Source organism: Thunnus maccoyii, chromosome 20, assembly GCF_910596095.1.
Source record: "Thunnus maccoyii chromosome 20, fThuMac1.1, whole genome shotgun sequence".
In the NCBI taxonomy this organism is placed as follows: Eukaryota; Metazoa; Chordata; class Actinopteri; order Scombriformes; family Scombridae; genus Thunnus; species Thunnus maccoyii.
This window is the reverse complement of record NC_056552.1, coordinates 20,425,805-20,436,834: the sequence shown is the minus strand read 5'-3', so window position 1 is coordinate 20,436,834 and position 11,030 is coordinate 20,425,805. Positions and strand designations below refer to the sequence as shown.

The 11,030-nt window shown below is 38.3% G+C and overlaps 1 protein-coding gene across 2 annotated transcripts; it reads right to left on the bottom strand.

Annotated features, from left to right (window-relative positions):
* Positions 1-345: 345 nt before the first annotated feature.
* Positions 346-10,943, bottom strand: zdhhc16b (zinc finger DHHC-type palmitoyltransferase 16b). Of its 2 annotated transcripts, none has more exons than XM_042397437.1 (10): positions 10,719-10,943; positions 6,568-6,887; positions 6,302-6,496; positions 5,033-5,121; positions 4,842-4,870; positions 4,571-4,704; positions 4,120-4,205; positions 3,897-4,020; positions 3,621-3,691; positions 346-2,805 (listed from the first exon to the last, which is right to left on the bottom strand). In XM_042397437.1, the coding sequence occupies exons 2-10, from the start codon at positions 6,835-6,837 to the stop codon at positions 2,703-2,705; spliced, it is 1,101 nt and encodes a 366-aa protein (XP_042253371.1). In that variant the 5' UTR covers positions 6,838-6,887; positions 10,719-10,943; the 3' UTR covers positions 346-2,702. The 2 variants fall into 2 exon arrangements, with proteins under 2 accessions (XP_042253371.1, XP_042253370.1); XM_042397436.1 differs by having other exon boundaries at positions 6,568-6,883.
* Positions 10,944-11,030: the final 87 nt, after the last annotated feature.

Here is an 11,030-nt window from a genome sequence, read left to right as displayed (position 1 = left end):
ATAATTAAATAACTATGTTGAGGTTAATGTTCATTAATGGATTAAGATTGTAAATTATGTGAACAGTATGTCAAACATCCGCCTTGTATTCACTCAATATTTGAACAAATATTGACGCTTCATCATAGTTAGTGTTCATTTCATTAAGGTTGGCTGACTTTGGACCTCACATCAACTTATGCCAAGGAAATAGACTATTTAAAATGTCTAACTTAAGATGTCATTAAAACTTCTTTGTAATTATACAAAAGGTGTTTAATGTCTTTTTTTAAACATGTTAAATCTCATCGTTAAATGAAACACTACAAAAACAAGAAGTATCAAACACTTATTTTATTTAAAAAAAAAAAAAATTCAAATCAAACTAGAGCACAGCTCCCATTGGTTACAAATCATATCACAGCTGTATGTCATGTTTCTATGGCAACCACAATTCATCCATCATTAAGATATTGGTATGAACATGTCTGGGTGAAAAGTCTGAAAGGGAATTAAAAATCGGGAGTTATATATTTCACAGTGCCTTGTATCACTTTTTTTAAAGTGTCTTTTAATTTAAAGGCTGGACATTTCAACAAGGCACACAACAATGTTAAAGATAATAAAAATCAGTGCTGTGGATCAAGCTGTTGGTTTTTCGCTCTTCTTTGGCACCAGATCATCAGTTCAGATCAGTGGTTCTCCATGTCAGTACTCTGTGTCTCCACAACACAGAGAAATACCTCACTGTAGGATTAAACATGCAGAGTAGTAAACTTTAAAACCACATTTATGAGAATGACCATATAAATAATTAGGGTATTTACAGAAAACTAAAAATAGAAATGTATATTGGAAATATGTTGAGAACTAACTTGGATTTGTCCTCATTTCAAGACACATGAAGTTATCATGGATAAGAGTGCAGGATATCCTGTCAGTCCAGGCTTTGATCCCTGACTAAATATCTTTTCAAGGGTCAAGTGTCAGTTATTAAAAGGTGCTATGTTTTGCTTTTTATCATCAATGAATCATGAGCAATTTATAACTGTAAACAAATGAGACCATTCCTGAGACGTCTGTCACCTCTATTTGCCTCTGATCTACATGTTACAGCATGTCATCATCCGCCAAAAATCAGTAAAGCACTGTTCCACTGCAGGACATGAAGCTCAAGAGGCCACAGATACAGAGTTTCCAGAGGCTTTTGATTGTAGAAGTTGTAAAAGGCAAAAGAAATACTTCATCATTATGTCTTTGGAGAAAGATAGCCGTTGATGGCATCAAGAAGCAAGCAGGGCTTCTGGGAAATTTAGTCTTAACTTTGAACGGCTCTTTGAGGCTGTACTTTGGCACTGAGGTGCTTTTAAGATAAATACTAACATTATGGCAGGTTATACTTAACAAGTTCACCATCTTAGTTTTGCCTGTTAGCATGCTAATATTTGCTAATTCGCACCAAACACAAAGTACAGCTAAGGCTTGCTAGTTTTGTAGGTATTAGTCATAAACCAAAATTAAAAATTTGACCTGATGATGGCTCTTGATAAAATGTAAGGGGATTATCAAAATTATTGGAATTTATTCATCTTCTAAGGACCTTGGATATCTGTAGCAAATTTCATGGCAATCCACCAAAGATATTCTTACTCAAAACCAAAGACATCAATTTCATGGTGGTGCCAGAGGGAAGTCAGAGAATCACCAAGCTCATTAGAATTTATCTTCCAGGGCTCTTGAATATATGCAGCAAATTTCAAAGAAATCTTTCCAGTAGTTGTTAATTTCATGCTGAACCACAAATGTTAACCTCATAGTGGCGCTAGGGGAAAAGTCAGGGGATCGCCAAAGTCATTAGGTTACATCATCTGGGGACTATAAATGTCACAATCTACAAAATCCATCCCATAGTTGTTTCAGTCTCCCAACAGACTGACACTGAGCCACATCACTAGCATGGTTAAATTAAAACAAAAGCATTAATTAATATTGGAACAAGACAGCAGCTACTAATTATTTCCTATGTGGCCTAATTTGATATTTATTATATTTCAGGTACCAGATTACAGTATGCTATTATTGACATTTAAAAATGCAAACCATAGCACCTTTATTGACCAGCTACAGTGTCGTCACTACTCAATGAGCCTTTATAAAGTCAGCCATTGTCTTCCATACTGCCTCGTCCTATATCCATCCTTCCATCTTATACACTTGTCGTAAGAGGCTGTAGTGTTGGTGCAAAATTTGCAGCCCAGAAAAATGCACAAAATTTTTTTGTCAAGCCTTTACAAAGTCATGTGAAGGAGAAAAAGGGCTGGGCTTAAAAAGATGCTGGCCAGCAGCACCTTTTTATAAATCAGTTTAATCAACAGCATTGCAGTCGCAGGATGATGTCAGCTGGTGGAAAGCTGTGCAATTACACCTACAAGGTCAATAGTCTGGGAAATGAGAACTGATCTAAGAGGATGAAGGTTTCTTGATGTATGTGTGGTTCATATTTCTAGCAGTAAAACTAAAATGTAGCAAGAAAATGTTGATCTGTGTGACTACAAAGCTTCTTTTTCCTTATCAAGTGATTGTAGCAGCAGACTACGACAGACTCAGTGAGAGCTTCATGTACTACCCCTCGCTGGTCACAACAGTGACACATCAGCCACGTTGCTTGTAGTGTAAATGCAGGTTAAAGGTTCTTGATATGGTTAAGAGTTAAAGCGTGAGGGTCAGATGGCCATGGGGTCTCTTCTGGTGTAGGTGCAGTCCCACAAGATGCCGTCCCCGTTGGGAAGGTGGCTGGAGGGCAGGAGGACCCGCGTCAACCAGTGACTAAGGAACAGAAAACAAAGAAGCTGAAATCTGGCTGGAAACAATAAAGGACATTTTACAACTACTTTCACACATTTGTTCACCTATGTTTCACATGGAAAATTTAAAATGTCACTTCATCTATTGGTAAAGTCACTTCCTGTATGCTTGTAGTACTGGTGCATGAAAGATTATACCACTTTCTATGGACCAAAGGTGCCGTGTGGAGTTTTTCCCCATTGTGTTTATCCTGGAGGTCTAACCAGCATGTGGAGTGCACTTCCTCCCTCAAACATTTGCAAAAATTAAACTTTTTCATATTTTGACTTATGCATTGTTTACATCCATGTTTACCAGCTAGCATTCTTCTCCTTCACTGCCTTTGTTGGAACATTAATACTTTCCTTGGCCTGAGGGACCCACTTGTAAAAACAGTGCTCCATAGTGCTACTAGTGGTCAAAGACTCAACAAGTCACCATTAAAGTTTTATGTATTTTTGCTTAAAATCATGTTTTATTCAAACTGCAAAAACAGGAGTATCCACCAAAACTTGAGTATGTCAAAAACTGAATATTTTCACATTTGACATGTCGGAAGCTAAAGAGGCTCCAACGATGTTTAAAAAGAAAAAGAAAAAACCTAATAATAATAATCCATATCCAAGTGGAATACCTGGGATGCAAACACACTGAAGTGAGACTGAAACCTCCCCAAGACTTAAAGCAGCAGCTTCAAAGGGTGAAAATGCTTTGAAATACAGTATGAAGCCACTTGTGGTTGGATTGGGAAAGTTTAGCATGATGCACCATGTAGGAAAACACAGAACTGAACTCACCTCCTTTTCTCCACACCAAACAGTATCTTCCAATTGTTTATTTTACCATGGTGAAACGGGTTTCTGAACACCTGCATTCAAAACAGAAGGAACATTAATGGCCGTTCCTGTGTAGCTATTACTGGAGTTATATTTTGCACTTCACATATGCAGAATTAAAAACACAATTTAAGCTTTTTGTCCTAAAGTTAACTATTTCATATGTTCTGTCTAGCATTAAAAGCAGTCATCTATATATAAACCAAATCCAACAATAGTCCAACACTGAGTACCAACCTTGCCCTTCGCTTTTAATCTTTTGGTCTCTTTGCGGTTGATGTGGCGCTCCACGCTGGTCTCTCCTCTGCTGATGAGAAAGGTGTGCCACAGGGTCAACCCTCCCAGAGCTATTGCCACCGAGCTGCAGAGAGATCGGGGGGGTTGGAGACACGTCATAACCCGACCTGTTCCTTCATTTGATTTTAAAACGGAGGCACATGAGTGACCAAGTGTTCCTTACCTTGTCAGTACCCAAAGAAAGATGATGCTCTTGTGGGCAGTCGTCTCTCTGAAGGTGAACGGTGGAGGAGGGGTCTGATAGTAAGTCTGAGGGGGACAAGAAATGGAGTAAATATAGAAATATGGAGTTGTGAGCTGACCTGAAGAGGTTTTATCTCACTGCTTTCTAAGGTTTTTTGGCTCAGGATCAAAAGGGTGCTTACAATATGGGTGTGTTAAAAAGTGATCTTTGCCTGCAGAGGACTTCCAAACTTTGAACCTAATGTAAAGTCTAGAATTGTTTGTTTATCAGCTGGCACACAATCACCTTTGAGATAAGAGCATCCTGAATCAGAGGTGAATATGAGAGCAGAAAGCGAAGATTACTACCGTCAAGCAGGTGCTACAAAACATCACTACTCCTCCCTAAAACTGGACAGACTGTACAAGGAGAAGAATTCATCTCGCCTCACCTCGACAGCACTGTAGGCCTCCATAAACATATCCCTGCTGCTGATGCTGCAGTACATGCAGCCCAGTGTCATGTAGAGGCAGAAGGAGAAGAAGTAGCGATGGTTGAAATGGCCCACGCAGTTGTTCAACCAAGCTGGGAACACGTTCAGTTCAACATGTGCACAGTGGGAATTTAAAAACACTTCAAAATCAGTAAAATTCAAGTCAAGAGGTTTTTTTTTTTTGTTTGTTTGTTTTTTTTTTTAAACATGTTGCTTGTTAAAAGGATACGACAGTGGTGGTCCATCTTCAAAACACACCTGTAATATAACCCAAGGTGAGAGTCAACAATAAACAATCTATGCTGAAAGAAAAATAAACATAATGAATGGCCAATGGTACAGAAATTTCTGCAAAAACAAATGCTACTAGCTACACTAAGGGCTAATATTTAATTATTGAAAATAATTTATCAGTCTTACGTGTTGCAGATGCTGCAGTGGTGCGTCCTAGGCGGCTTTGGAGTGATACATTTCTTACAAATGGACACTGAGGGAATGTGAACTTTGTCCTAAAATAAACAAACAAAACACAAAGATGAGAGGATGTATTATTGTCACATTGAAGTCAAATTTTAGTAAGAATTCACCTTTTACTGTGGCAGTAAAGACCAGGAAAGCAGAGGATTTTTATTTAATAGATATCCAACCACATGCTGTACATTAGAGAAGAGGATTAGGCCCACATGTGAAACATGTATTTGAGTTCTAAGTTTAAAGTCAGAATTCTGACTTTTTTCTCAGAGTTCTGACTTTAATCTCAGAATTCTAAGAAAAAAGTCAGTATGTGTTCCATTCTAGAACGTCATATGTTCCATTCTGGAATGAGATTGTGATAGTATGTGTTCCATTATAGAATGTGATGCCCTCCCTTGCGGAATGTGGTTGTGAGGTTTGTTGTTCCATTCTAGAATGTGGTTGTGATAGTATGTGTTCATTTCTAGAATATATGTTCCATTCTAGAATGTGGTTGTAAGGTTACTTGTTCCATTGTGGAACGTGATTGTGATAGTATGTGTTCCATTCTGGAATGTGAATGTGGTAGTGTGTGTTCTATTCTAGAATGTGAATTGTTCCATTCTAGAATTTGATTGATTCTAGCATGATATGCTCCATTCCGGCATGTGGTAGTGAGGTTAGTTGTTCTATTCTAGAATGTGATTGTGATTGTATGTGTTCCATTCTAGAATATATGTTCCATTCCAGAACATGATTTTGAGGTTTTTTGTTCCACTCTAGAATGTGAGTGTGTGTGTTCCATTCTTGAACATGATATGTTCCATTCTAGAATGTGAAATGTTCCATTATAGAATATGATTGTGAGGTTAACTGTTCCATTCTAGAATGTGACTGATAGTATGTGTTCCCTTCTAGAATGTGATTGTGATATGTTCCATTCTAGATTGTCATTGTTTTATGTGTTCCATTCTAGAATGCCATTGTGATGTTGTGTTCCCTTCCAGATTGTCATTGTGATGCTATATAGTCCATTCTAGAACATATGTTCCATTGTAGAATGTGATTGTGATAGTTTTTGTTCTATTCTAGAATAGAATTCTATTCTGATTAAAGTCAGAATTCTGCATTAGAGTCCCTTTATTGAACTGCATCTGACATTCTCAGTATACTCTACATCTTGCTACACTGTGTCTGTATTTTGATTTTCCTGTTAACCGATTAACAGTTTGATACCTTGGGTGGATGCCCTGGGGAGGTGGTGGTGGCCTTGTAGTAATTGAAGACCACCATGACAAGAAGCCAGTGGCCACAGCAGAGGTGCCAAATGACCCAGTACACGGGGTAGGTGCTGAGAATTATGGGTAGGACGAACAGGTAGACGATGACTAAAACTGAGGTCGTCAGCAGGATGACCAGACAGACAAACACCTGAGAGAGAAGAGACGGTGAGTAAAGAGTTAAGAGAGAAAAGAAAACAGAAGAGAAATCCACCTACTCACCACTCCAAACCAGCGAGTAACATTGTCCACAATCCAGTAGACGGGTTCAAACACGCAGTCCAGCAGTGTGTCAGAGTTGCTGAGGCTGTTGAAATACAGTGATCTGAGCAGCAGCTTGCTGTAGCTCCACAGCTCCAAACACCTGCCACTGAGCCACGGTTTGGCTCCCCAGCCTCGGCCCCCTCTCAGCGGACGACACAGCCGGCACCAGCGCAGTGCTAGTCGCATGGCCCGAGAGAGCTGCCACCTCCAGCTGCTGCCCATACGCATGCCACCACCACCTCCTCCTCCTCCTCCTCCTCCTCTCCTACACACTCTGCCTTCCAGACACACACAAACACACAAACACACAGACCAACAGTTACAAACGCAGGCCGCGTAAAACAGCAGTTCCTCGTAGCGTAGCCTGATGATGCCTGAAGTTTCCATTGTCAAGTTCCTGAGCTGTAAAAGCTGCCGGTGCATTCGTGTGCAGGAGAAGGTAACAAGCAGGAGGCAGAAGCTGACCACTCCTAGAAAGCCCTCTCTTTCCTAGAAAGCACTAAAGCACTTGGAGTTCGGTGACAGCATCCTCTGTGTGACACATGTCAGTCAAAGAGAACAAGGGCAGTGGCTATCAGGTAATGAGCTACACCCATCAGCCCCTACAAATAAACTCCACCTGTTAATAATTCACAGCAAATCAACATCTCCACGCCAAAAAAACGTCTTAGAAACTTGCAGGGGAGATGCAAAGTGGTAACTCTATCCGGGGGGAATGTAAAGGGATGAATGTCTTAAGGAGGAAATAAAGGGGCAACCTGATCCCGGGGCATCACTTCATGAAAGTGAGTATTGGTTTCACAGATAAGACTGTTCAGACTCTCCAAAATTGGATGGCATTAATAATGAGAGATGCTAATCAGTGACCTAAAGCAGACTTCTCGTGGTGAGAACCGTGAACTCTGGTCTACAGTATATTACTGTTTTGTACTCACACATATATTTTCAAAAAGCTTGTGAGTTCATATATGATTTTTCAAAGGCTTGACAATAAACAGCAAATGTGACACATGTCCCATCTGTCAATGCTGCAGATGATGACACTAATGGGTTTTCCATTCCAACTTAATTAAAAGGTGCAACATTAATAAATCATGATATTGTTTTATTGCATTAGTGCAGCTGCTGCTCACAAATGTACGGAAGCCCGTGTTCACCAGGAAAAGGAGAAGAAAAAAAACAGAAGTTAGGAATGACAAAAAGTCAAAATTATAAGATACTAAGTCTAAAATTTGTTTTAGTATCTCATTATTTTAACTTACTGGGAGCATTTTTTTTGTCATTCCAAACATTAAATCAAACAACTATTTTCATTATTGATTAATATGCTGATTATTTTTTCAATTATTTCATTCATCTTAATATAGTCTATAAAATGTTTCAAAAATGTGAAAAAGGCTTCACAATATCTCAGAGCACAATGTGATGTGTTCAAATACTCAATTTATAATTATATATAACAATAAAAAGCAGAAAATTCTCAGATTTGAGAAGCTGGAACCAGCATGTTGGGCATTTTAACTGGAGAAATGACTGAAACTATTCATCAATTAAGGCTGCTACTTATTTCCATTATAAATTTATCTGCCATTTATTTAATCAACTGACTATCTTTCGTCTAAAATGTGAAATAATTATGAAAAAAAAAGCCATTTACAATTTCTTCAAGCCTGCGTTGATGTCCTCAAATTGCTTGTTTTGTTCAACCAAAACCTGAAGATATTCATATATGAAAAAGAAAAGCATCAAGTCCTCACATCTGAGCAGCTAAACATTTGGCGTTTTACTTGAAAATGACGATTAATGGATAATCAAAATAGTTGCTGATTAAATGTCTGTTGATTGACTAATCCTCATCATTTTTTTTCTTTTCCTGGTGGAAATCGGCTTCTGTACAAATGAGAGCCGTCACCTCTACTCTAACTTATCCCACAGCTTTCAGCGTTAGAGTTAGGCTGATAAAATATTGTTTTGTTTATTCAAAAGTATGTAAAGTAGCAAATATTAGCTCTTCACCAACAACATCAAAATGCTGTATCTATAATATATAATAAAACACTAACAAGGGACATTTGTTCCATTAAATTATTGTACTTTTACTAGTTTAAGCACATTTTTTTTTAATAATGAGATTTACTTTTGTAAGATTTTAGTACAATCGATTATTTTTGGATACAACAATTGAAGGTCGTCTTCAGACACACACGGCTACACAGCCCTGCTCACCACACAGACGAGCTGTCCGCTCATAAAATAACGTCTGTAAGAGGCATAAAACTCATCTCCATATTTTGTACCTGGCAGGGAGAACATGAGAGAGCGGCACGCAGCAGGACACCGCAGTCTCTATGGCAACCTGCTGGCCTAAGATGTCTCACTGTAATAAGCTTTACTTCGCCCTTCACCTCTCAGAGCCGCAGAGGGTGAAGCTGTCTGGTGTCTGCCAGTTTTCACTTTTACACAGACTTTAGATCTCAACATGCGGCTAAAATATCATTTTTAAATTATTCATGGATTAGTCAGGGATATTGACTGTAATATTTAGAGTAATACGGCAAACATGCTGCCTGCAGCGTCTTCACAAAGGCTAAAATTGACTTTATTTTTTAAAAAAAAGAAAAAAAAAAGAAAATGAATCAACATTCAGATTCTGTATGGGCATTTTTCACAATTTTCTGACATTTTATATGAAATGATTAAACAATTAATATAGAAAATAAACCATAAATTCTAATGTTGTGAGATAACCAGCTTAAAGATCCCCTCCACGCCTGTTTTAAGACATACAAAAATACTCTGCTTTGAATAACAATTTGTTTCTGAAAAAAAGTTTAATTACCACCTAAAATCCTTAAAAATGACATTTACTCTTCTCTGACTCCTGTCTCATCTATCTTCTCCCTTATTGAAAAATTCAGAATCTATGCATATTCTAATATTTAACTGCTGGATGCAAGACGTCTCCTACTTCACTGAAAAGTCTATTCTCATCCACACATCCCACTTATAGGTATACATTGACTGCTGGACTAGGACTGCCTCCAAATTAGTTGTGATGTCATAAATCATGCCTTTAACTCAGGTTAAAGGTGAGCACAGAAAAACATTCCCCCTTCCAGCAGATGAATGTAAAATTCATTCAAATTTTGAACATAAAGTTTATCATTCTGAACAAACAAACATCCAACTGAAGTAACATTAATGATCTGATATGTATTGAGACATAAAAATACTCTGCTTGGAACAATAATGTGTCTGATGTGGTTTTTTCCCCCCACAAAAAAATATATAATTACCTAGTTAAAATCCTTAAAATGACATATCCTCCTTCCTCCTTCTCCCTCATTAAAAATTTCATGAATATGCAAATATTTGCATGAATATGCAAATATTGTTAATTTCAGAAGTTGAACTGCTGAACACAAAGACGTCTCCTACTTCATTGAAGTCGATTCTTAGTATATGTGCACTGGAGGCTTCAAATTTCCATCACATTAAGTTGAATATTGGACCAGGATTGGGTTCAAATTAGTTGTGATGTCACTAATCCTGCTCGTAGGTCTTCCTCTTGAAATCAGATTTTTAATGAGCACAGAGAAACTTTCCACTTTCAGCAGATAAATATGAAAACAGGAGGTTGAACCTTAAATAATGATTTTCACAGTCTAAAAGGCCACTTTACAGTAATGCACCTACAGTTCTCGCTGAGTAAAATGAACATAAAAATGCCTCTATTTGGTCATTATATTGACATTAGCAATGATTTTTACAGATCATTTCCACCCCTATAGTTAGGATTGAATACTGTGTGAAAGCACCAACAGTCAGACAGAACATACTGTCCAATTATATTGAGTGTTTGATCAAATCTGTTAGCTATAAAAACATCACTCCTGCGTACGACTGAATTATATTATCCTGTCTAATAAATATACAATACTGACAGTCAGCCAGTATGTAACAGTAAGTGAAAGCACTCCTCCCAATTATAACAATACATCATGTTCTAACGCTCGCTAACCGCTAGCTGCCTCCAGCAACCTTCAACCCGCCGTTTTAATAAACACCGTACACACACCCGGACCAAACTTGACATTGACATACTATACCTGGTCAGGTGAAATGGGCGGACAAGGCAGCAGCAGCAGCAGCACTACGGTCAGGTCATGTTCAGGTTTTACCGCAAAAGACCTCCACGGACTGCACAACTGTAGAACCGCAGCAAAGAAATGTGCTGCTCACGAAGATCGTCTATTAGACAGATGATTCACTCAGTTGTGGGTATACGTCTTCCGGGCTAAAATCTAAAGGAACAGCTGGAAAAACATTTGAAGACGATAACGTTGCTGAAAGTACAACTTAGCTGTAGCAGTTACCCTACGTTTAGCATTTGTCGACATTAACACGGTAGATAAAGGAAA

Bases quoted from the DNA above. Each gene is read 5' to 3' on its own strand.
- zdhhc16b (XM_042397437.1), bottom strand. From the start codon at position 6,837: ATGCGTATGGGCAGCAGCTGGAGGTGGCAGCTCTCTCGGGCCATGCGA. The intron at 5,122-6,301 runs GTATCAAACTGT...TGTTTATTTTAG, and splicing joins CCCCAGGGCATCCACCCAAG to GACAAAGTTCACATTCCCTC. The intron at 4,206-4,570 runs GTGAGGCGAGAT...TGTCCCCCTCAG, and splicing joins AGGCCTACAGTGCTGTCGAG to ACTTACTATCAGACCCCTCC.